Here is a 24457-nt window from a genome sequence, read left to right as displayed (position 1 = left end):
CCAAAGTTAGCAGGGTTGCATTTATATAAAGTGTGTCAGTATTGGTATTCAAAGTTTCAAACTTCATGCATGCATCCTCTCTGATCTATGCTCACTCACTGACAGCCAGACTATCCTCTCTATACACTGTGAATGAATTAATGCTCAAATTAATTATACAATCTTGACACAGTTAAATAGCCAAAAAAAAAAATCAAAAGTAAATTTAATTTCTAGAGGTTGAGACTAAATCTTAATTTAGAAATGAAATTTTAAATTCTCATATTTTAAAAGATAAGAAATTAAAATTTTTTTGACACTAGATAGATCACAAACAATAAAAAGAAGAATTTCTATATGTCTAGATTAAAGGTAAAGTAGTAAATAAAATAAAATAAAAAATTCAAAATTTAAATTTCGAGCTGTGAAATTACCGAGAGTCTTCCTTTCACCGCATGCATCTTGAAATCTAGTATTGTAAAGCATAATATGTTTTTTAATTAAAGAAATATTTAGATTCAAATCCTCCATTACTCACCTCTAAACACATTTAAAAGATTAATTTGACCAATCACTCCCTAGTCTTTCTAAAAAACAAAGTTAGATGCAGTGCAGTCAAGGCTCTTCCAAGAAACCCAGAATAATAAATTATTAAACTCCAGCCACTGTTTCCAATCCCCATATTACTACTATATAGTGTGTGTGTGTGGTGGTCCATCTACATCTATATCTATATCTACATCTACATCTACATCTACATCTACATCCATAGAAAAGCAACTGTGTCTCTCTGATCCATCATCAGAGAATTCAAATTCAAAATAAGTCCCTCAAATGCCAAAATATATATTAAGGCCATCCATCTCACTCACTCTTTTAGTCTTTTAGTCTTTAGTCTTTACTCCCCCACCGGCAACAACTGAAAAGACAGTACCTAAACACTTGGAAAAAGTTACACATGCTCACCCACTCACTTAAAACGTTCTCATTTTCTGGAAATTTCCTTCTTCCATCCTCTACACTCCATTAAATTTAATTTTAATCCTAACCAGCAGTAAAAATATAAGGTTTTCAAGGTTGTAAATGTAAAAAAAAATTAAAAAAATAAAAATTAAAAAATAAAAAAAATTAATAGAGTAATAATGAATTATAATTAAATTTTTTTTTTAATAATTTTTAAAATTTAAACCCGGTTTTGTCGGGGCGGAGATTTGAACTGTTCGCCGTCCCGCTCACGGAGTCACGCTCTTGTTTCGTTTCAACTTTTTATTTAAGGGCCATCATATCTCACTCACTATCACTCTCTCTTCTTTCTCTCTCTCTCTTGCTCTCCTCTCTTTCTCTCTCGTTGCTCCGCCGTCGGATGCGAGCCCTCCGACGATCCCCCGCGGCCGGGACGTTGTCGGAGCGCGGGGAGCTGCGGCGGCGCGAGGTCAGACACATTTTGATTCATCTTATTGCGCCCCTTCAGCTTCCGGGGTTTTTAAAAAAGAAGTTTTTTTAGGGTTTATGAGAGTTTTGGTGTCTGGAGAGCGGATCGGTGTCGGAAGTTCTATGGGCTTCTTGGAATACCATGCTGCTGCTATTTTTTTGTTATGGTTTCGATTGTTTCTTGAGGTTTTTTTATGGCGGTTTGATGTTTTTTTTATGCATTTCGTGGGTGCTGGTTTAGATCTGAAGAAGGATATGATGATGAGGGATCTAGGTGGTGTGCTGGTGTTTTGGTTTATATCTTGGTGATTTTATCCCATTTCTTGCCAGTTCTGTGGGATTGACTGATGGAGTCGCAGTGTTTTGGGGGGTTTTTCTTATATTTTTCTTCTTTTTTTTTGTCATTTTGGTTTCCAAGATTCCATTTCTGTGTTTTGAAATGCTTGATCGAAGGTTTTTGAATTATCTCAATGTAGTCTAGTCCCTTCTTTCTCGTGCAAATAATTACTTTTTCGGTTCTGTGATTAAGCATGGAGATGTTCTTATCATCTTCTTGATGATCTGAATCTTGAAATGCTTGTGATGATTGCCCTAATAAATCATCATTAATATGCATCTGATTAAATTGTAAAGCATTGTTCATATTTTTTTGTCTTGTTTCCCGTTGTTTATCTTAATAACCCAAAGATGTGAAGAATGGTTCGATTCCTGTGTTTTCTGTTGGTTGATACATGAGATGCTGTGATTCAGAACATGAACGCAGAATTGTTTTCAAGTTACTTGATGTATTCTTCCATATCATCTTAAAGAGGGATTTAATGGCCATATCATCTTAAAGCGGCCTTTAATGGATATAAATTCCACATTTTAAAATGGGACTAATATTATAGGATCATAAAGGAGAAAACTTGGCTGTTTAATGCCGAAGCCCATTTCTACTTCATGGGATAATGGCTACTACTGAATTTGTTGTCCATGGACATTTTGACATGAGGGCATTCAACCTACCTAGTTGAAAATGTGTTTCATAGGCATATGACGACGTTCAACATAACTGCCTTATTTTTACATGATAGAAGTTCTGACTTCTACCAAATTTTGAAATGGGGTGCTCGGTTTTGACCTTTTTTTTTCCTTCTTTGGATCAACTTATGATTGTGATTTTGGAGAAATAAATTTTCGTTCTTTTCACAAAAGAGGCCTAGTCTCATTTTGTTGAATTGGCCACCTACATTTTGATCTGATGAGGTGATCATTGTCTGGCAGGCTTAACGAGCTGCTGCTTGTTTGAAGTGTTGCATTTGTTCTTCTAGCCTGTCTTTATGGTCGGGAAGGAGAATAAAATGATTGGTGGTTATGGAGCCCCTACAGTTCGAATCACTCGATCTCGGGCTGCTGCCTGTCAAGCAAATGGTGGGGTGCTTCATCTGAATCCACCTCTTGCAAAACCAGAAATGAAGAGGACACAGCGGGAGAATTCAAAGAGAACACTCATGGAAGAGAACAGCCATGCTGCTTGTTTGACTGCCAATTGTCAACCAAAAAAGCGGGCTGCCCTTAAGGATGTTCAAAACATTCGCCATAACAATTTACCAAAGGATTGCATTGATGCTCCAAAAATGCAGGTTAGGAAAATTTCCTCTTGTGATGTTGTAGTCATTACTTTTATTTTGTGAAGTCTTCATGTGGATATGTAGTTATATCTTCCTTCTAACCTTCTTAATAATCATAATATTTATTTTTGTTACTGGTTTCAGCCGAGGGTTTTACAGCGGGTGAAGTTGGGCTCTGCTAAAGCTAAATCTTGCTTAGTTGTGAAGAACTCCAAGCTATGTTTGATTGACAAAGATACAAATAATAAGATGGCTGACAGACAACAGGAGGCTGAGTTGATGGGGTCTAAGGAAAACAATGATTTAGTGAAGTTGGAAGAGAAAAGTTTGGCAGCTGAAAATGTTGACAGTATCAAGGACGTAGAGAGCACATGTGGCCCGGCTTTATTTGATGAGCATAGTTGTGGGGCTGGACCTCAATTTTTGGGACGCTTAAAGGATGGTTAGCCTTCTAATAACTAGTCCTTTAGAAGTTGAACACATTCTTATGGGAGAGAATTATAATTTAGTACATCTCCACGACTAAATAAGTATAATTGTGAATCTTTGCAAGGCATGGTTAGCCTTTCTTCTTTAATTGTGAACGGCTAATTCTATTTAGTATTTTGAGGGATGTCCTGATAATTGAATTTAGCTGGTTATGTATTTACTTTTTTCTCAATTGTATCTGAAGATATTGGTCATTTAATAACGTGGCTTTAGTTTGGCCATGCAGTTGAAAGTAAACTTTATGCGGACTGTGTTGGACTACCATGCTCAGACATTATGGACATAGATTGTGATCATGCAAATCCTCAAATGTGCAGCCTTTATGCCCCTGATATATATGCTAATCTACACACTGCTGAGGTATGCCCTGCCATCATAAAGTTTTTATCTTAGTTTTTAATCCCATCTTCGGTTTTTACATTATCTTTGTGATTGCGATTATCATTCTTCTGGTACATTTTAACTTGTAGCTTCACATGATACTGCTCTCATGGTCTTCCCTTAATTCTTTTTCCCTTCAGCTTATTCGAAGACCTTGTTCTGATTTCATGGAAAGATTGCAGCGAGATATTACTCATGGCATGAGGGGCATCCTTATTGATTGGCTAGTTGAGGTTTGTTAACATCTCCTTCTGAGGTTATAACTTCTGTGGATTGAATCTATATATTCAAGAATTCTAGTAATGAAATGGAAACCCTGATTGACTCCAAAACATATGTTCTACAGATAACTCCCCTTTGGCTCTCTACCATTTTGGTGATGTTTCAGATACCCACATAACTCTTTTTGTATGGTATTTAGGAGGTCTGGTCATTCCTCTATTCCAACATTTTAAAGTGCTTGGCTATGGTCAACTATGCCTATGCTTTCTACAGAGTTGGGAAATATTAGAGATATAGCTACGTGTCAGAGGTTAGAAGTAGCGGGCAAGTTGCACTCACTGGATACATGTGAATGATTTTCTGCTTGAATATTAAGGGCATGTTGAAAAAAAGTCAAGAGGCCGCAGTGGAATACAGATTCAAGTTTTCCATGTGAGAGTAAGAGAAGATCAATGACTTCCATAGAATTTCTGTGAAATACTTTGGAAAGCTTTCCTTGTGATGAATACTTCCAGATCTGATGTTCTTCACAAATCTTTGAGCTTTAAGGCTGCATTCTGGTTTTATGTATTAGATGAATCAAGACAGCCTAGTACCTAATTAGAGGGCACAAAACTATAATATATTTAATGGTGGCGGTAGTGGGTGAGTGCAATTGCTTTCATTTTATGATTTTTCTGAGGATAATAATACAACTGATTCACTGCATGCTTCCTAGGCCCTTGAATCTGATTCAGACTCCCTAACAGTTTTATGATGCTGTGTTCATTTTTTCGCTGGAAATCTCCTTAGAGATATCTTGTCAGAAACATTTTCAGGATTTTTTTTGTTCTAATAAGTTACTGTTCTGTTTCAGGTTTCTGACGAATATAGGCTTGTTCCAGATACCCTCTATCTAACTGTATATCTCATTGACCGATTTCTCTCTAAACACTATATTGAAAGACAAAGGTTGCAACTGCTTGGCATTACCTGCATGTTAATAGCCTCGTAAGTTTTTTTTTGTGTTGTGTTGCTTCTCCTTTTTAACCGAATTAATGTTGTTCATCTGGTTAACAGGGATAGATACACTACCCATCTTTATTTCAGCTGCATAAAGTTCTGATTGCATCTACGTTTGTTGAATTGCTGCAGGAAGTATGAAGAAATATGTGCTCCTCGAGTGGAAGAATTTTGCTTCATTACAGACAACACTTATACAAAGGGCGAGGTGGGCCCTTTTTTATTGAAAATTATTTGGTTTTCCTTTAATATGTAGCCATGTGAAACAGTGAAAGTATGCAGTCTCTGACTAGTCAAAGATATTGGCAGGTACTGAAAATGGAGAGTGAGGTACTCAATTATCAGGGTTTTCACTTGTCTGTACCTACAATAAAAACATTTCTTAGGTTTGGCGCTTTTTCACATTATGCATTATTTATTTATATGACTGAAGTTTGGTCTCTAACATGCACTTTTCATTGTAATCAGGAGATTTCTGCGAGCAGCACAGACTTCCTCTGAGGTACAATGACTCACATTTGAAATTAATGATATATGTTAATTTTTACAGCAAAAAAGAATGAGTATATGCAAACCACTCTGCCTGCACAACTGAATAATAAGTTTGTTCGTCTTGTTACATTTTGCTAATATGCAGGTTCCTACACCCGCCTTGGGGTTCTTGGCTAATTACCTAGCAGAATTGACGCTGGTTGATTATGACTTCCTAAAGTACCTTCCTTCAAAGATTGCTGCGTCAGCTGTATTCCTTACTCGATGGACGCTAGATCAATCTGAACACCCATGGGTAAGAGCGTTCCATTATGTTTCTGTGTATGAATTCTCTGTTTATTTGTTGTCAAATACTGAACTTGTTTCTTTTGTTTTCCTGTAGAATCCAACACTTGAACACTACACATCATACAAGGCTTCAGATCTAACACCGGTAGTTCTAGCAATGCAAGATTTGCAGACAAACTTGAGAAATTGTCCCCTAAATTCAGTACGTGAAAAGTATAAGCAGCAGAAGGTATTCAACATGTCAACTGCTTTATATAAAACATCATATTTTTTTTTGAAAGATTTCAGTATAACTGACTAATGTATTAACAACTAGATAGGTGAATATAGTCTAATAGTCACATGAACTGATATGTAATTGCCCACCTAGAGTGGGTAGAAAATCATCTTTTGTATACCAGAGTTTGTTCTGTAAATTGGTCTCTCATTTTTACTTCAAAAATTTTATTTTGCATGTACATGACGATTTTAGACAGCATGCACATGCTGTAGAAAATCAATCTGTCTGTGTAGTATATCTACAATTTGAATAGCCTCTCTAATTTGTAGGCAATAAAACCCAATGATTTACCATATTTCTAGCTAAAAATTTCACCTTTTGACTATGTCGTACTTGTCTTGGTGAAGCGAGTAACTTACCAAATTTGTTTAATTTATATATATATATATATATATAAAGCACTCATCTTATTCAACTCTTTTTTCTTAACAACGGTTGCATACTAAACATAGAAATGCCAGTTGGTATATTTATATGTATCTATCTATGCATGTGTATATATATGTACATGGGTCTCTTACTGCTCAGGATTTTTACATTCATGACAGTTTGAGAATGTGGCTACTTTGACCTCTCCAAAGCTGCCTCACTCACTCTTCTGCTGAATGACTATGTTGCTCCCCCATTGAAGAGGAAGCTATTAACAGAGGTTTCAGGCTAACATTGTGGTAACCCTCATTTTTCAAGGTTTCAGCAAATTCTGTTTGCGGATCTTCTCAGTGTATTTGTTTTTCTCCTCTCCTCAGTTATGGTAGCTGTATCCTTAGTTGTTTTTTATATTGTCTGAAAATTGTGCTCTGGTTGTTAATTCCTGTCATGCCTGTAAAGTTAAAAAAAGGAAAAAAAAAAATTTAACAGATACATTGTTACAGCTTGAAATTACATGCCAAATGGCTAACTTACTTCAAGCTTTCTTGTCATGATTGTTCGGTTTTGGCTTGTAACAAACTTGTGCTATATTTGGCATATTTAATACAGAATGAATCATATGATTTGCTTCACTTCATTTTGTATTTTCCCTTCTCTTTTCCTTCGCTTGTCTGGATCCAGCTTGAATTTATGTCAATGGTGGACACTGTGATTGTTCTGACATTTTCTCTGTATGTGTTATTTTTGGAAAAAGATGTGAAGTGACTGTCAAAATTATATTGCGCAGCTACTTATTGCTGCAGGTCTCATTCTTTAACATGCCTTAGGCCTTTGTTTTTTCTCTAGTGTCATGTATGCTTAATGCTTTGTTAGAGAATAACAAACTCGAGCTCTGACCGAAACATTAGCAAGGCGTTGTTAGGTTGGTGTGGTTGTTGTACGTCTCCTGGGAAATGCAATAGGGCACCATTAGATTGGTAAGAGTACTCGGAGCAGTATGGTTTGTATAATTGTATCTATCTGTAGGTGCAAAGTAACGCGCGCTAGCAATTTTTTTTTTTATTTTTTTTTCAAAAATTTAATTTATTAGTTATATATGTTTTCTTGCTATTATTACAAATATTAAAAAAACAGATAAACATTTATTATTATTAAAAAAACATATAATTTTACCAATAGACTCAACAATCTATGCTATTGCCATGGGTTACGGGTTTTTTTTAATTATGAGTGATGTCACAAGTTTGATTATTTTTACTGTAGTGGGATGAGAGCACATGATTTGCCGATTTTGTTAATATATATATTAAATATTTGTTTAATATTAGTAAAATAAAGAAATTCCTTAATAAATTTAAACAATGAAATCTAGAGCTGCTCCACTTTGTAAATGTTTTACATAAAGCTAAAATAATTTTTTCTTAAATTGTTAAAAAAAAAGAGATTGGTTAGCAATTTCCACAAAATTTATTATTATTTTTTAAAAAAAATTATTTTTTATTATTTTTTTTAAAAAAAAAAAGAAAAAAAAGAGGAGCAAGTGGGCAGCCACGCCAAGCTTTGTTAGCTTAAACAAGTGCCTCCACGTGGTCACTGATCGGATAGCAGCAGAGCAGGCCCTCCTTGGCTTTGCCTTCCGTCTCTCTCCTCCTCCTCCTCCTCCCGCCCCCGATGACGGTTCTCATTGCATCGTCCCGATCCCCGCAGCCATGGTCGCTCCCAAGCTCTTCTTCCCCTTCATCCAGATCTCAAACCTCGGGAATGGCCCTCTTCCGCTCTCTCTTCTCTCTGAAACCTGGTCAGCTCCTAACATTCCTTCATTCTTGTTTTTCTATTCGCGTTTCCTTCATCGTCTTCTTGTTCGCCAGTTCATCATCCTCCCATTCCCGGACATGCTAACACTGGTATCACAATCAAGGGCCGCGTCGCTGGCCCCGTCGTCTACTCATTATTCCCCAAGTCCTCCGCTCTGGTGTCGTCCGTGGATGATCTCTTTGACTTCATTTGTTCTGGCCCTTTGCTTGAACAACTGGGCTACACTCCTGAGATTGTTGCTGACTCCCTCGACAAGTGGCTGGCGTGCGGTGTCCACCTCTGTAACTTGTTTCAATTGAACGAGCTCCGCCTCACTGCTCCGCAGAAGATGAGGCTCTACCATTACTATATTCCTGTTTTTGTCTGGTGTGAAGACCAGATTTCGCGCCATTGTTCCCAATTCGCTGATGGAGATGAGGTTCCGCCTCCTCTCGTGGTATTCTTCTCTCTCTTGACCCAATTTCCTTCTATGATTTTGGTTTAGTTTCCAATAGTTCAACTGGGCTTCCATGAGGGGAATGATATTGATAAGAAAATTAAAGCAATTGCATTGATTGAGAAAGAAACTTCTCTATTCTTTTCCTTTATGCTGTCTCCATCAAAACAAAGCCTTGTTATAAATGTGCTCTCAGAGAAAAAAAAAAAAATCCATTTCTTGTTTGCAGATTGGTATTAGTGCTCCTCAAGGTAGTGGGAAAACAACTCTGGTGTTTGCCCTTGATTATCTTTTCAGACGATCTGGAAGGTCAGACCTTGAGGATCTAAAAAATTTGAACTTTGTGAACTGAACTTTCTTATTTGTCTTTCTGATTGCTAGAGAAAATTCCATCAAACTTGCAAGCATATACATGAACTTATTATTACTATGATTTCTTTTTTATTAAATTTGGTCAGGAATTCTGCAACATTGTCGATAGATGATTTTTATTTGACAGCAGAGGATCAGGCTAAGTTAAGGAACCAACACCCTGGAAATGCTCTTTTGGAGGTGTCAAAAAGTTTACTGTTTTTTGTGTAGATTAGATTCTGTTTTATGTACCTCTCCTGAATTTTGAAGCTTGACCTGATGAAGTTTACTTTCAATGGAAATTTTGTGAATACCATCTGGTTGTCACACACTTTCAGTTCCGTGGGAATGCCGGAAGCCATGATCTGCCATTTTCAGTTAGTACGCTTACTGGTTTAAAGAAGTTGACAAAGGAAGGTACCATCCTCACTCTCTATATAGAATCATCTGAATCTTGCAGGCTTTTCTCTACTTACCAATTTCTGTAGACAATGTGAGATCTCTAATCCCTGGATTCTTTACTATCTTATTGCAAAATTCTGTGTTTTACTTCCACTTAAGTGATTTGACTAACAAGGAACAACGTTCCAATGACTCCATTTAATTTGAAATTTCAGGTATGAAGATGAAGCTTCCACGTTATGATAAGGTACATAATAGGCATACCACTGCCTTCTTTTATCTTGATATTCATTGATTGATTTTCACTCAAGACCTTTCTTTCTGTATATAGTCTGCATATGGTGGAAGAGGTGACAGATCTGATCCTTCCACGTGGCCAGAAGTTAAAGGGCCTCTAACAGTAAGAAAATCTTAATTAGAAAAGTTGCAACAAGTTGCAAGTCGTAGAAGTGAACTCCTTATTGCATCATGGTATTTGTAACTAACTGGAGTGATCAGGTTATATTGTTTGAAGGCTGGATGCTTGGGTTCAAACCTCTTCCAAATGAAGTTGTCAAAGCTGTAGACCCACAGGTGAATCCTGATTATAAATTAAAGTAAATGTTTGCATGGATCTCTAGCAGTCAATGATACCAAATCAACCCTTTCGGTCTTTCATTTTGTTAGCTGGAAATCGTCAACAAGAATCTGGAAGCTTATTATGATGCATGGGACAAGTTCATTGAAGCATGGATAATTATCAAGATAAGGGAACCAACTTGTGTATACCAATGGCGATTGCAGGTTAGTTTTATATGTTGAAGAAGAAACTTATATTGCCTTTAGTATTTTGGTTTTATCTGTGATGAATTGCATGTATTATTCTTTTCAATTCCAGGCTGAGATAGCTATGAGGAAAGATGGGAAACCAGGCATGTCTAACGAGGAGGTAATATCTCATATCACATCTTCGTACATGCAACATTTCTGAGGCACACTCTAAATTTATGGCTTTGCAAGTGATTTACTTTGTTATAAATGACTTGATTTCTTGGAATGATGTTTGAGGAGTCTTATATATTAGGTAATTGTTGATGTGAATTTAAAATCTCAATAAACTCTGCAGGTTTTAGATTTTGTGTCTCGATACTTGCCAGCATACAAAGCTTACCTTCCAACACTCTACTCTGAGGGCCCGAGGGGATTGAACCCAGATCGCCTTCTTGTTGTTGACATCGACGATGAGAGGAATCCCATCTTGGCCAGCTGAGTTCTTCACAAGCCTCTTCAAGCTTTCCTTTTTTAAATTTTTTTTTCTGGGATCAATGTAAAAAACCGTTCTTGTATGTATATTCGATGTACGGCTGATTCATAAGGAGAGAAATTGTTCATTCTACTTGACGACTAGCTGCTTATAAGATCACAGAGTTAATGTATACATGGGTTCCTTCTCTTGTTTATACTTATTAGTGGTGCTTCTTTGTTGCTGCTCTGAAATTGCTAATGTATCAATATTAAGTTTTAGATCCTTATATAGAGAAAACTTTCATTTCTTGTCCCAAAATATATATTCATATGATTTGGCAGTTGGTATATTAATTTCCTCCTACCTCAAAGTTGATAGTTTAAATCCTATACCTGTGGCTGTGGTCGTCAGTAATTTCTCCACCATTCTTTATATATATATATATATATATATATAAGGATGAGCCTCATTCTAAGTATTTTTTGTTTGAATCCAGGCTATATAAATACTGATATTTAGCAAACTAAATCACTATTAAGAAAAAAAAAATTCTTTATTTAGCTTATATAACCATGAAACTAATATATATATATATATATATTAAAAGGGTGACAAATGTCTGTCTCATGAGTGTGTGTGGACTGTAATATTATCTGTGAGTTGAAAAATTTGAGCTGTATCATGAGTGTGGGTTGTAATATTGTCTGTAAGTTGAAAAATTCGAGCTGTAATATTATCTGTGAGTTGAAAAATTCGAACTTTCACCGCACATGACACACACTGAAGCCAATATATATACATATAATAAACTCAATTGGTATCATGGTATTTAGCAATCTATTTGTGTATAAAGTTACTGTTTGTATGCATATTCATCCATAAAAGTTTCATATTTATGTGTGTTTAAACTAAACTTTCTCGACCATTTACACTGCTTTTTTAAGGTTCAATCAGCTTCCGAGAGGGCTCCAATGGCGGAAGCGATTCACGAAACCCTAACCTCCAAGGGATGGCGCTTCAGGGACTCTGACGAGGTGTTGTCGCTGATCCCATGCAAACCCTCCCCCGTTTCAGTCGATTCCGTAGAATCCGAGCTCCTGAACATGGATCTCAGATCCTTTGGCGGGAAATCGCTTCCTGATCCTTCGTCCTTGAAGAAGTCATCCCATCTCCAGGGCCCCAAAGTCTTGCAGGTAATCGAACTCTCGCCCCAATTCTTTCTCTTGTTTTCAAGCTTTTTTGTTGATGTTATTTGCTTGGTCTTGATTTCCGTAGGTTGTTTCTGCAAGGGATGTATATCAAAGCAGCATCGGTGCTTCCTTTCAAACTCCAGGGCGCCATCGTCGTCTTCTTCGATTTGGTCTCACAGATGGGCATTCTGAAGTAACTGCAATTGAGTATTCACCTACACCGTCTATCAACGAAGAGATCATTCCTGGAACCAAGGTATGTTGATATAGTATTCAGCTTTTATAGAGATTATATTGGAACATTAATTTAATATGCTTTTGTTGTTTCCATTGTTAATGTGCTTCTAATATCTAGGTCAAGTTTTGCAAATTTTTGAAAAAATTGTTGCTTGTGATATAGAACTATGTAAACAGTCCCTGTAACCAATTAAAGTACACTGGTCTCTGACGTAGTTGCTTGTTCACCGTTTTTTTTTTTTTCTCATCTTGAGGACCAAGTGATTTAAACTAGTGAATACTATTCTGAATTGAGAAAGTTAGCTTAAATTTGACTGTGAAAGAAATTAGCTCTTCCTTAATTATGTAATATAAACAATCAAAGTGATTGAGTGAACGATGTTGGTTAGGAAGATGTAAGCTGATACCTTGTTGAAATTTTTAATAAACCTTCACTGCTTGCTACATTAAATAAATACCAGAGTTCAAAGATCTCTTCCAAGCTAAAATCCACCAACTGCATTTATGCCTCAATACGTAACATTGGATATATTCCTTCTTGAGCTGCAATCCGTCTGTATGTTTACCATGTTCTCGTGTTCTACATAACCATCACTGTCACCGACTGGGGCTGTTCACCTTTCCTTCGAAGTTGTTAAATCCACCTTACAATCTTTCTTTCTCCTTTCTTATGAATGAAGTGCTTGAATGGTGTGTGTATATATATATATATCTTGTATCTGTATAATTTTACTTCAAAATTCTGCTTATTTTCTTTGTAGGTCCTTTTAGGAAGCAAAATACCAGTTCATAGTGGTATACTATGCTTAAATTCTACAGTGGTGACCATAATGGGTGGCCTTGTGCAATCTCTTTATGAAGAGTGGCAGATGAGTAGAAAATATTCAGGATTTTCTCGATCATCGTTGAGATCACCCCAGGGTGATGGTGATGGTGGTCCTCCTCCATTTGAGAAACTAAGAATTGCAGAGCATTCACATCTTCGCAGTTCACATGGTACTTGATATCTTTGCTGCCATAATGATAATTCATGGTCATTGAGCATACACTTCATGTAGCAACTGTGAAGCAAGCAGAAGTTATTTGAATGGATTCTTTGATACTGATGGATTAGAGCTAGAACATTGTACTTTGTTATTCAGCAATATTAACTCAATATCACGCTCTCTTTTCTTTACTATCAAACCCAGTGATATACAGTCCTTACAATTATATAATTGTTTGTATCTCTTCAATGAATGTATCTAATCTATTCAGGACCCTATATCTAAGGTTGTGTTTATGTGTTTGCAGCACCTTTCAGTAGAAATTCTGTTGATCGGGAGCTGGGGAAGGATCAGGTCCATTTGAATGTTGACAGAGACAAGCAATCTGGAGACAGTAAGGTGGACAGGACCGTGGGAGATTCAAAAGTGAATTCTCTACCAAGTAGGCTTGAAGAGAAGCCTGGTAGCTCTGAGACTAGGCCAAAAGAAGGTATAACAATCCATTTGGTCCTATACTTTCTGTATCATATACTGTAACGTCTGCTATGCTTTCATTGATGCGCGTTGGCAGTGAGTGAAGCTGTACCAGTTCAAAACCAAGCTGCTGCTAAGAAACTTCTGCAGAAAATGAGTCTGGCAACACCTGATCATCGTCAAGGAAGGGGTCACAAACACAGAATGAGGGGAAAGGAGGAGGAGGCCCCGGTTTATACTCTAGATGACTGGGAAAGGCGAAAAGCCAACATCACTAAACCGGCAATGATGGGTCAAAATCAAGATGTGAGCCAAGATGAAGAGCTAGCTTGGCAACTACAGAACCAATTGGATTTTGAAGATCACCATGTTATTTTTCGTTCCTTCAATCTACTTTTTATTCATCAAATTTATCAATTTTGCTTGCAATGGCTTATTAAAATTTTTTGTCATTCATTCAGGGAAGCACAAGCAATACGGAAGCAGAACAGATAAGGATGAGCATGTTCAATTTTGGTGGGTCACAAGGGGAGAGTAACGATCGCAGAGAATTCAGAGGAAGAGGGAGAGGGAGAGGAAGGGGTAGAAAAAGATTTTAGTTTTTTCTAGGGTCTTTTTTATAATTAACTGGCTACGATGACAAGTAAGGGCATAGAAGCTCATGTTCATTCTTTTTTTTTGGTAAATTTATGGTTGATAATCGTTTTGGTTATTGTGTTTCAATTTGTATTTTTTTTTAGCCATTAGGTATTAGATATTGATTTATTTTTTGGTCAATTTTAAATGACGTGAGATTAGAAAATGCCAAGTCGTTTTATTTTAATATTTTCTTTCATTCTCTGAAGAGAGCACATCATTTGGATGTTGACTTAACTTACTTAATTCTAAAAATAAAGTAAGTGACAGTGGTATTTTTGTGAAAATAAATTAATATCTAATAAAAAAAATTCAAATTGAAAGACAATGATGAAAATGATGAAAATCAATTATTATACAGTGATCACATAATAAATATACTTTTTGTTTTTTTATAAGTGTGGTATGCTCTTTTATTGTTTTTTCTATGAATTTTTTAATTTTCTTCTACAATATTCCTAAGTATTATTGAAACACAAATAATTTATATTAAAAATTGGAGTGAGTGAAGAAGCTCAGAATTCAGAAGGCATTCATCTCATCATCGCAGTGGTTCGAGTCTTCGTGGCTGATGATGGGGAGTACGCTGCTTCGAATCCTCGTCTCTCTCGTGCTCTCTCTCGCCATCGCGGCGAGGGCCTACAAGCACAAGTCCCTGAACCGATCCGGAGCGATGATGGGGTTCGTCGTCATGGCCATCCACATCGCCGCCGGCTATAGGTCCTCTGCTTTCCTCTTCTTCTTCAGTTCTCTCTAGGGTTTTTTTTTTTTTATCTACCCTGTTTCTGATCTGATGCCCCTTTGGTATGATGTCTTTGGTTAAGGTTCGGCGTTCTCATCCTCGTCTTCTTCTTCACCTCATCTAAGCTCACCAAGTTCGGGCAGGAGAAGAAACGGACCATCGACGAAGATTTCAAGGAGGGAGGCCAGCGGAACTGGTTTATTTCATATCTCTTATTACTTTCCCACACTCAAAAATTTGATCTTTACTTGTAAATATTGTGACATTTGCTTGTCATTTTCTATTGTTAGAGATTTGATGCCCATAATTCTAGCATTCTCAGGTGTCACTTGAATTTTGTTTGGGTTTGGATTACAGGATTCAGGTTTTGGCTAATAGTGCAATTGCAACTGTATTAGTTGTTATTCTTGTGACTATAACTGGGGGTGAAGATAGATGTTTGGATACAAAGAACTCGGCTTTGATAACTGGGCTCACCGGTGGTGTTATTGGACATTATGCATGCTGTAATGGAGATACCTGGTCATCTGAGATTGGAATGCTGAGTAAAGGACAGCCCCGGCTCATTACAACCTTCAAGGTATGTTTTAACTTTGAAGATCTGGATTTTTCAAGATAACTCTAATAATTTTAAGAGAAACCTCCTTGTTTAAGTTTGAGGATATTAGTAAATGCTAACTCAAGAAAGTAATTTTTTTTTTTTAATTCTTGGAGTTTTGAGTACATCCTTATTACTTTTTTGTGCCCTGTAACTTATTTTTTTTGTTTGAGTGATTGACAACTTCCTTTCTCGAAAGATCATAATTGATGAGCCACTGGCAGAAGAGGAATCTAACGTCTATCTTAAGCCAAACTTATCAATTTACATTGCGTTTCTCCTATTCATAGTTTCTTTACATGGGATGTTGTCTTGTTGTCATTGTAATGTGTCTTGTCTTAGCGTGATAAGGCAATTTTTCTGCTCTTTTATTTGTTTTTTTTTTATCGCTGCTCATGGAAAGAATTATTCAAGTTTTTCAAAGCACCACAAGGACCATGATCAAAATTATTGAATCTTTGGTGCTGTTTGGAGAAAAAAAACAATGACCAAATGTTGTATGCCATAGTTATTAAAGGCGCGCTTGAGTTGCATGTCAGGCGCAAGGCTCCCTGGGCTCTACCCTAGATGCCATGGAGTCTCAAAGCCATGTGACATTAAAGAAGCACCCTAAAGTGCGTGGCTTGCCTTGAGACTCGAGGTTATTTGAATCACGCCTTAGTAAAGTGCAACCTTTTTTTTTTCCTGTTTTTAAGAAGTTGGTGAATATGACGCAATAGATGATAATCAAACAACACTTAAAAATAAAAACTTTTTTTTTTACAGTTTTTAAGAACTTGATAGCGATTAGGATTCTAGTGTAATAATAGTTCTTAGTAGTAGCACAGTAGTAGTAGTGTTGTTGTTGTTTTTTTTTTTTGGCTGCATTGATAAAATGCCATGTCGCTCAATGCATGTTTGATCCAAGTTTGATCTTTAAAATTTTGATTTTTTTTATTTTATGAAATTTTAGTATGTATTATGGATTTATTTTATTTTATTTTATTTTGCGTCTTGTACCTGTGTGTCTAGACGATTTGACCACCTAGTACCTTGATGCGCCTTGTGCTTTTAACAACAATGTTGTAGGCTAAACATTACCATTGGAATGTTAAACTTTTGGTGGTATTTTCCCTAAAATTGACATCAATCAAAGAGTTCATCATTAGGCCCACGCTGCAAACATATCCGATTATTTACATTGCTTAAACATTTCCTACTTGCAGTGTTGCAACAGTGTTTTGCCCTTATTACTTTTAATTTTAAAACATATTTCATGGCTTGACCGAGTATTGGGCTTTACCAGTCTGTCAAGGATAATTTCCTATCTTGGTTTTGCCTATGAAACTTAACAAGAGAATTTCCCATCTCTTGCTTTGTTCTTGTACATCTTTGAGGTGTGGATTTTGCATCCTTGGACTTTGTAGCTTTCATCTTGTAGGTGTGACTATGCATCCTTAGACTTTGTAGTCATTGAAATTCATAATGCTGTGCTAGTGTGTAGTCCCTGCAGTCATTTACCATTGAATGTGCCATGTAGATATCATTTTCCTTTGATCTCATCATGGATATGGACCATCTGGTGCATGCCAGCAGCTGGTTGACATGTATTAATAATATTGTCAACCATATTGCAAGCCCCTATTGACTTCAGTTTTAATTAGGATGCCTGGCTACTATCACTTTTTTTATATTGCTAAAAGACTAATAGTTTGGAACATATGCTGCCAAACTTTTCTTTATTTTCCAATCGTGATATTTTGGTTGTTCCGGCACTAGCAACCTTTGGTTGTTCCGGCACTAGCAACCTTTAAATCCTGAATGCACTAAGAATTTTAGTCACCAATTTTGTTCTATGTGCAATTAGCCAGTCAAGAAGGGTACAAATGGTGCAGTCACTATAGAAGGGCTTCTGGCAGCTGCAGCAGCTGGCTTTGTCATTGGGTTGGCTTACACATTAGTTGGACTACTTACAACTGGATGTGCTGGTGATGTAGCTTGGAAGCAGTTGCTTGTGGTACCCATTGCCACTGCAATGGGACTATGTGGAAGCTTGATTGATTCACTGTTGGGTGCCACGGTGCAATTCAGTGGATATTGCTCCTTACGGAAGAAGGTATTTCAAATATGTTTTAACCTTTGTTGTGATTTCTTTTTTACAGTTAACTTCAAGGTTTATGCGAGTAATCATGGTAGGATATATATGATGAAATGAAAGTTAAGTTTGGATTTCTATTTTTCATTGAAATATTTGGAGATATCGAAAACATTACAATCTCTTCTCTCAAATTTTCAATTTCCTATGAGTCTATTTTCTCTTTTCTGAAACTCACTGAGACATTGGACACATTCCTTTTCTGGGTCTTTTAATTGCAAGTTAATTATAAGTATTAATTTTTCTTTTATTTGTAACTGTTTGAAGGTGGTTAGTAAACGTGCACCAAGTGTTACAAAGATATCTGGAATGAACATCCTGGATAACAATGGTGTGAATGCAGCCTCCATTCTTCTTACAACATTGCTCACTTCAGTTGCATGTCTGTACATCTTTTGAGACTGGTAAGTTCAATACCCTTAATTAATATCTTGATTATCCAAGATAGGATGGCTTCCATTTGATAAGTATTTTATTTAACATTTTATGAGAAAAAAAGAAAAGAAAAAAAGAAGCAGATATATAATGGGAACTAAATTTCGGTTTCTTTTGCTTGCATTGAATTATTATTATGAGTAGGAATTGACATGCAGCTGGAAGTCTCCGACATAATAAATATTTTAGACTACCTTACAATGCATGCAGTTGTCGTTATCACGTGCCTAGTCGTCTGTCACCTTCATAGCGTACATCTTGCCTTTGTAGGTCACATCATGTATAGTTTTCAATCAAAGTTATTATTCGAAAGCTAATAATAGATAAATAATGTGTTCTGGAAACAAATCGTAAAAAGGGTTGTTTGATTTTGTTGATGAAGGTTGTCATATCAATGATATTTAATTGGTATGAACAGTTGATGAACTCGCCTGCTGCTGGCCTTGTTACTTGTATGCATTTAATTTTTTACACTTTGCCCGCATGCAATTATTCCAGGCATTGAAATATTGCTACAAATCCAATCACTGATGAATTAGTAAATAGTAAAATCTATAGAAGCAGACATTCATGGTATTTGAGTCGCACCGTTGGACTTGCGTTTGCTACATTTTATTTTAAGATAAGATAAATAATTCATAATTTTGTTAAAATTACAAAAAAAAAACATAGTCCGTGATAATAAGATGGATAAAAAAAAACAAAATTAAGATGGAATCATAGGTGATGATTAAACATCTGTATAGGAGAGAAGAATAGATTGAGATTTAAAAGATGAGTGAAAGATACAGAGATTTCAGGCTATGACATTTGTTAGGATCAAACATCTATCAATAATGGGTTGTTCTTGTTACATTTAAATAATCATATATATAATATTATTTAATGAGTTTAATGGCGTCAAACGATTTTTGATCCAGTGGCATTAGCTCCATTATAAAAGACTTGGTTTGTGGAATGTTCGTTGACCAAGATTAAACACGTTATAAACATAATGGTGTTAAAGTCCCCAATTGTGGATGGGGGTTTACAACTCAATCTTATGCAACCTTGCTAACTTACAATGAAGCAAGCTTGCACGATATCATCACATACCATGGGTGCCTGCAACTACAACACACCCGTGTCTGCAAAACAAATGTCCAATAAAATCATAAGATAGCAAAAATAAGTTAATTTTCTCTTGAAGTATGGAGAACACATCTTAAAAAAAAAAAAAGTAGCTTGAATTTATTTTTAGAGGTTCTTTTATGGAAATATCACTTAAAGGTAGTTTATGAACTTTTGAATAAAATGACTAATTAGGAAAAGAAACAATACATTTTGAAGTTTTGAATCTGATCAAAGACTACCATTTTTTTGAAGAAGAAAAGAAAATTATATTTGATCTATGGTGGGGTTCAATATTCCAAAAAAGTCTAAAAGATAAAAGGGCATTGGTAATATCTAGAGTTCCCTGATCATACTATAACAAAGGAAATAATTCATCATATTCTATGAGAATATGACAAGTGAACCGTATACCAACACATATATTATACATAAACCAGAAACAGAGCGTAGTAGAAATTCTTCACAGATAAATTGGAAGGTGGTTATGAACACAGATCAAACATGATAAGAGCGATCACACGAACACCAAAAGAGTAGTAGAGGAAACCTAAAGAGAACTACTTACTCTGCATCTTTATGGCCTTTGAGACCACACCAACAGTATCTTCACACCAAATTCCAGTAAGGAAAGGAACATAAAAGTAGGGGGCAATATCAAAACAACTGAGCTAAACCAGAGTAGCAGAAATGGCGGGGGTTGCAAAAGGCGTAACCAGGACGGCGGTGTTCCCCGTCACCGGCTGGCCTGCAGCAGCAGCCTCCAAGCGCTCCCATTTCATCCTCCGCTTTTCCTCGAGTGTGATTCGTTCATCTTCATCTTCTTCAAACTTTGTTTGGCAGGCCAAAATTAATTCCTCATCCATCTCAGTTAGGATCTTCTTCACATTCAGTGTGACATTCAGAACAGCTTGGTTCCAGTGATTTTGAGAATTCCTTTCTAAAGCAGGGAAGATTAAGGGTATAATCACCTGTCTGTTTTGCGCCACAAGATTGGTTATATGGTCATTGTTCCACAAGAACAGGGCTCGTTCAGCAACCTGGAGAAAAAGGAATTTATTCCTAGGCAAATTAAGAACAAAAGCAAAAACACGCCAGAGCCTGACCGATTGATTTCAGCTTTATTTATGTAAACAAAATCAACAGCAAAGTGAAGATGTTAGTTCACAGAATACCATTCAATGGATATATAATTGATTTGGCATTTCAAAAAATGCTGGTGATATGGCACATAAATCATCGAAAAATTCACCAACAGAAAGCCAAATTTATATTACTGTAGGAAGAAGATAAAGAAAACAAGATCAAGGATGAACAGGAAAACCATCGACTTGGAGATTATCTCTGAATCCTTAGAAAGACAGATGGTTCTGGACCAATAAGAATCCACCAAAATCAGAGCAAAATACTTGGTGCGCACTTTTTAGCATTTATTATTCCTCTTAATGATGTATATATGCAGCATTTTGCTTCATAAAATTAGTATTCATACTAGAGATGCCTTCTCTTACACAATAACAGTCAGATTACAATAGCTAAGTCACACATAAATCATCAGAGCTGCCATGAACAAGTGACAGTAAGTGACACTTCAACAGAACGCAAGTGACACTTCGACAGAAAACGATGATATACCAGATAAATGCTACATTTCATAAACTTTTTGACCACGCGAGACAACTTAAATAGTATACCATACAAATAGCACGTCTCAGATAAATGACCAGATATTAAACATAACCACGTCAAAAAATCTCACCAAGTAACATCATGATTTGCTGATGTGATAAAGATAGTATTTATGCATCAATCTGCATGATAACCAAGACAAACCTAAAAGACAATGGCATTCAGGCATCGAAGCTAAATGGCCAGGCCATAAAAAACAACTATTACTTGAAAAAGGCATAGCAACTTTCATATCACTAAAGGCAAACAGCTAATTCCATATGGCAGACCTATAAAAAATTTCTCAGGTGGTGAACACCCCGACATCAGATACTTAAACAAATATACTGTATTACATCTGGTAGGCCACTTTGGAGATTCATGAACTTTCATTATATTCATAGTTCACACTAATCTTGCAAATTAGGACTGCACAGGTTAATAAAGCTACTGTTGCAATTTTACTCTTGCTTGGCTTCCCATATCCAGATGAGCAGGAAGTACACAAGTAATAAAACTGGTCTAGATAAGAACCATCAGTTCTGAAAGGAAAACTAAAGGTGATTAAAGAGAAAACTCATTTAGTCACAGTAATCCAAACGCTTATAATGGTAAAAACATAAGGTGAACAGACTATTATGCACCCCATTGACTGTCTAAAATTTGAAAAAAATAAAAAATACCCGAGAGGGGAAAGAAGAAATACCTGAAAGTGAGAGCTGTTGAGACAGCAGGCAATCCTCCTAAACAAAGGGACCATGCATTTCTGAAATTCAGCCACGTTGGTAGCTTCCAAGACCTCTTCCAGTTCACTCAAGAACATCACTTCTTTCTGGCTATTTGTCACTGGCCAAAACTTTAACAAGCCTCTTATTATTGTACTTGCAAGCTTTGGATCTTTTTCTATATACTGTGTCACACAATAGGTCAGTTGCTGAAAGTAAACACCCACCGTCCTTGGTTTATGCAGGGGGATGAGAGCCCTCGAGAGGAAGATCTTATGCTCCTCTTTCAATGGTAGAGCAAAGCCACTAATCACACTCCCAAAAACCTCCAGCAACTCTGCAATCCCATTATGCCTGTCTGTTTCAAACACAAACCTGTAGAATATATTGCTGACAGCCTTACGAATAAAAGGCCGGTGGACCATGAACTTCCCATAACACTTGTGCAAGATCGTTTTCAAGCATTCCCTTTCTCGTGGATCCTCTGAATCAAATAGCTCGAGCAATCTCAATATGAACGAGTGATCTATATACTTCTTCCCAATCTTAGCATCAAGAGAGGAAGATGCAATAAATCTATGCAACAAATCGTAGACACCTTGCAAGTGGGACCAAGCTGGGTCAAACATTGGCTCTTCTTCTTCATTCTCCCCGCCGCCAGATGAACCAGATCGATAATTTGGAGGAAATACCCTGAATAAGTTAGCAGCAAACATCTTACAGCTGGTGGCAATCATGGGCTCAGTGAACCGACTTGTTGTGGTATTCACATAATCAACAAGATCCATAAGGGCCTGCCGCTTCAAATCTTTCTCAACGGAGTTTTTATTAGGATCAGAAAAATCAAAGACGACACAGCAAAGGTTCAACTTGCTGATGAAAAGGTTTGGCTTCTCATGATTAGGGACATCTTTGAAAGATAGGAGAGGCTCAATACCAGCAACAACACTAGATGGGAATATGGCAGAGGACATACGCTTCACAGTGGCTGCCGCACGCCCTGAAGCTACATTTCCGTTGCTGGTTGTCCGTTGGATTGAGCATCCAGAGTTCAAACCATTGCTGGAAGCATGGTTTGGTGTGGAGTCCGAGGCATTGATGGATTTGGAAGACTTGTGAGGCAATTTGCTGAGAAATTGCTTCCACATTGTGCTCTACAATTGATGTAACCCCTAATACAGTACCACGATACTCAAATGTGATGAGAAGAGCATTTCCATGGTTCAAAAGCCTAGATCTCCCTCGCAAGAAGAGAACTTTGATGAAAAATTTACACACCAAGCGGAGGATTATTCGAGAGGAAAGAGTTACCAAAAAAACAGAAGAGAGAGGAAATAAAAATCCAAACTAGGATATACTAAAGGGAGTGGAATGCTGAGAATCCGATCATGTAGATGAGATGAACGGATCCAAAAGCTCGAACCTTTCTCTGAAGACAATGAACTAGAAGCTGGGAAAGAAAAAGGAGAGAAAAGAGAAGGCCTAGATTTCCACTAGTAAGTATTAAAGCACGAATAAAGCTAAATTTAGCTAACGAGATGAAGTCCAGTGGAGAAAAAGAGCCAGCTTTCCCTTTTAAAAGGCAACAGACAGCTGAAACCCCCAAGAAATCCGACTTCAAAGATGAAATCAAAGCCAGACCCCCAGATTTCAGCAATGCCCACAAGATCAATGCGATAAAGCAAAAGCGGTGGCAAAAAAACAAAAAAAAAAAAGAACCAAAACTCTAATGGCTATTAGCCATCAAACTACATTACCAAAAGGAGCAAAAAAGACTAAAAGATCTCGAGAAATGGAACTAAATCGGAGAGTAACTACGTACAAACCCTAGAAATGTCGTGAAAGAGACGACGGATCCAAAGCTCCCAAGATCAAATTTTCGGGATCCGCAGCTGAAATCTCAATCAGAACCGATCGGACTCCCTCACCAACACATCATCTGATCGGAATCCGAAGGAGACAACGATGATCTCCGGGAACCTTTCAGTGGAGAAGAAGAAGAAGAGCGACTTTGAAACTAAAAATGTAATTTTTCCAAGGGGCGTGTCACCCGCTTTTCCGCCTGAAAAACCAGACTTCCCGTGAGCTGAGGTGAGAAAATAATTAATAAAACTCACCAAACACTCATTTCCGGCAAATCTCTATCCATCACTTCTCGACCGTTGATCCTCCCGCCAACGCCCTCTGATTAAAAGTTTCAACACTATTCCCGTTACTGATGATACTTTATTTCTTAACGTTGTCTTATAATACCACGCCACGTCTCTCCTCGAGATCTGTTTTTTTTTACAATATATTATTATTAGAATAATATTTATATATATATATATATTAATGAGATCTATAAAAAGGGAAAAAAAGAAAAAAATTGCAGGGGAAAAAGGGTGGCAATAATTTGAAAGGATGTGGAGATGGTACAAGCACTGTACAGAGATGGATCCTGGATCCATATGTTTATAAGTTTGGAGTGAAAGAGGAAGCAAGCCAAAAGGAAGGAGTGATTTGAGTGATCCCAGTCACAGTACTACAGTAGGGCAATAAAGCAAGAGTCCCAGGAAGGGAAAGAGCTTTTAAAAGTCCAGGCCCTAGACTTCATTATTGTGCTTGTGAAGGGTCCACCGGCATGAATTTCAACTCGACCACACCCGTGAATTGCACGTCTAGATCAGGCACACAACATTCCGTGCTCTGGCCTGGCCCGGATCACCTCCATCTTTTGTGGTTCTGGGTCACCACACCATCATTAT

At 36.9% G+C, this 24457-nt stretch overlaps 5 protein-coding genes across 7 annotated transcripts; 4 read left to right on the top strand and 1 right to left on the bottom strand.

Annotated features, from left to right (window-relative positions):
* The first annotated feature begins 1271 nt into the window (after window positions 1-1271).
* Window positions 1272-7178, top strand: LOC120253233 (cyclin-A2-1). Its single transcript, XM_039261563.1, has 12 exons — window positions 1272-1411; window positions 2677-3035; window positions 3168-3465; window positions 3739-3872; window positions 4034-4126; window positions 4972-5105; window positions 5250-5325; window positions 5427-5503; window positions 5586-5619; window positions 5755-5904; window positions 5992-6126; window positions 6726-7178. The coding sequence occupies exons 2-12, from the start codon at window positions 2733-2735 to the stop codon at window positions 6780-6782; spliced, it is 1491 nt and encodes a 496-aa protein (XP_039117497.1). The 5' UTR covers window positions 1272-1411; window positions 2677-2732; the 3' UTR covers window positions 6783-7178.
* A 945-nt stretch (window positions 7179-8123) lies between these two features.
* Window positions 8124-10989, top strand: LOC120253130 (D-glycerate 3-kinase, chloroplastic). Its single transcript, XM_039261425.1, has 11 exons — window positions 8124-8344; window positions 8415-8797; window positions 9027-9106; window positions 9256-9349; window positions 9487-9565; window positions 9766-9797; window positions 9882-9950; window positions 10049-10123; window positions 10217-10333; window positions 10428-10478; window positions 10656-10989. Exons 1-11 carry the CDS (start codon window positions 8218-8220, stop codon window positions 10797-10799), a joined length of 1251 nt encoding a protein of 416 aa, XP_039117359.1. The 5' UTR covers window positions 8124-8217; the 3' UTR covers window positions 10800-10989.
* Window positions 10990-11623: 634 nt separating this feature from the next.
* LOC120253131 lies at window positions 11624-14482 on the top strand. Of its 2 annotated transcripts, XM_039261428.1 has the most exons (7): window positions 11624-11627; window positions 11720-11968; window positions 12051-12221; window positions 12964-13198; window positions 13496-13678; window positions 13760-14031; window positions 14124-14482. In XM_039261428.1, the coding sequence occupies exons 2-7, from the start codon at window positions 11747-11749 to the stop codon at window positions 14259-14261; spliced, it is 1221 nt and encodes a 406-aa protein (XP_039117362.1). In that variant the 5' UTR covers window positions 11624-11627; window positions 11720-11746; the 3' UTR covers window positions 14262-14482. The 2 variants fall into 2 exon arrangements, with proteins under 2 accessions (XP_039117362.1, XP_039117361.1); XM_039261427.1 differs by lacking the exon at window positions 11624-11627 and having other exon boundaries at window positions 11662-11968.
* A 313-nt stretch (window positions 14483-14795) lies between these two features.
* LOC120253185 (protein PGR-like) lies at window positions 14796-18680 on the top strand. 2 transcript variants are annotated; one of them, XM_039261509.1, is made up of 6 exons: window positions 14796-15018; window positions 15123-15236; window positions 15398-15620; window positions 17485-17733; window positions 18040-18176; window positions 18590-18680. In XM_039261509.1, the coding sequence occupies exons 1-5, from the start codon at window positions 14870-14872 to the stop codon at window positions 18169-18171; spliced, it is 867 nt and encodes a 288-aa protein (XP_039117443.1). In that variant the 5' UTR covers window positions 14796-14869; the 3' UTR covers window positions 18172-18176; window positions 18590-18680. The 2 variants fall into 2 exon arrangements, with proteins under 2 accessions (XP_039117443.1, XP_039117442.1); XM_039261508.1 differs by lacking the exon at window positions 18590-18680 and adding an exon at window positions 18352-18583.
* A 1007-nt stretch (window positions 18681-19687) lies between these two features.
* Window positions 19688-23030, bottom strand: LOC120253133 (serine/threonine protein phosphatase 2A 57 kDa regulatory subunit B' kappa isoform-like). Its single transcript, XM_039261432.1, has 2 exons — window positions 21692-23030; window positions 19688-20357 (listed from the first exon to the last, which is right to left on the bottom strand). Exons 1-2 carry the CDS (start codon window positions 22856-22858, stop codon window positions 19989-19991), a joined length of 1536 nt encoding a protein of 511 aa, XP_039117366.1. The 5' UTR covers window positions 22859-23030; the 3' UTR covers window positions 19688-19988.
* Between the last annotated feature and the right edge of the window lie 1427 nt (window positions 23031-24457).

This window comes from Dioscorea cayenensis, chromosome 26, assembly GCF_009730915.1.
Source record: "Dioscorea cayenensis subsp. rotundata cultivar TDr96_F1 chromosome 26, TDr96_F1_v2_PseudoChromosome.rev07_lg8_w22 25.fasta, whole genome shotgun sequence".
Classification (NCBI taxonomy): Eukaryota; Viridiplantae; Streptophyta; class Magnoliopsida; order Dioscoreales; family Dioscoreaceae; genus Dioscorea; species Dioscorea cayenensis.
The sequence above is the reverse complement of the archived record's forward strand: the minus strand, read 5'-3'. Positions and strand labels throughout refer to the sequence as shown.

Excerpts from the sequence above, each read along its gene's own strand:
- LOC120253133 (XM_039261432.1), bottom strand. The coding sequence starts at position 22,858 with ATGTGGAAGCAATTTCTCAGCAAATTGCCTCACAAGTCTTCCAAATCC. Across the intron at positions 20,358-21,691 it reads TCAACAGCTCTCACTTTCAG|GTTGCTGAACGAGCCCTGTT; the intron begins GTATTTCTTCTT and ends CTTTTTCTCCAG.
- LOC120253130 (XM_039261425.1), top strand. The coding sequence starts at position 8,218 with ATGACGGTTCTCATTGCATCGTCCCGATCCCCGCAGCCATGGTCGCTC. Across the intron at positions 9,566-9,765 it reads AAAGAAGTTGACAAAGGAAG|GTATGAAGATGAAGCTTCCA; the intron begins GTACCATCCTCA and ends TTGAAATTTCAG. Across the intron at positions 10,334-10,427 it reads TATACCAATGGCGATTGCAG|GCTGAGATAGCTATGAGGAA; the intron begins GTTAGTTTTATA and ends TTTCAATTCCAG.
- LOC120253131 (XM_039261428.1), top strand. The coding sequence starts at position 11,747 with ATGGCGGAAGCGATTCACGAAACCCTAACCTCCAAGGGATGGCGCTTC. Across the intron at positions 12,222-12,963 it reads AGATCATTCCTGGAACCAAG|GTCCTTTTAGGAAGCAAAAT; the intron begins GTATGTTGATAT and ends TTTTCTTTGTAG. Across the intron at positions 14,032-14,123 it reads TGGATTTTGAAGATCACCAT|GGAAGCACAAGCAATACGGA; the intron begins GTTATTTTTCGT and ends TCATTCATTCAG.
- LOC120253233 (XM_039261563.1), top strand. The coding sequence starts at position 2,733 with ATGGTCGGGAAGGAGAATAAAATGATTGGTGGTTATGGAGCCCCTACA. Across the intron at positions 3,873-4,033 it reads CTAATCTACACACTGCTGAG|CTTATTCGAAGACCTTGTTC; the intron begins GTATGCCCTGCC and ends TTTTCCCTTCAG. Across the intron at positions 6,127-6,725 it reads AAAAGTATAAGCAGCAGAAG|TTTGAGAATGTGGCTACTTT; the intron begins GTATTCAACATG and ends CATTCATGACAG.
- LOC120253185 (XM_039261509.1), top strand. The coding sequence starts at position 14,870 with ATGATGGGGAGTACGCTGCTTCGAATCCTCGTCTCTCTCGTGCTCTCT. Across the intron at positions 15,621-17,484 it reads GGCTCATTACAACCTTCAAG|CCAGTCAAGAAGGGTACAAA; the intron begins GTATGTTTTAAC and ends ATGTGCAATTAG. Across the intron at positions 17,734-18,039 it reads ATTGCTCCTTACGGAAGAAG|GTGGTTAGTAAACGTGCACC; the intron begins GTATTTCAAATA and ends AACTGTTTGAAG.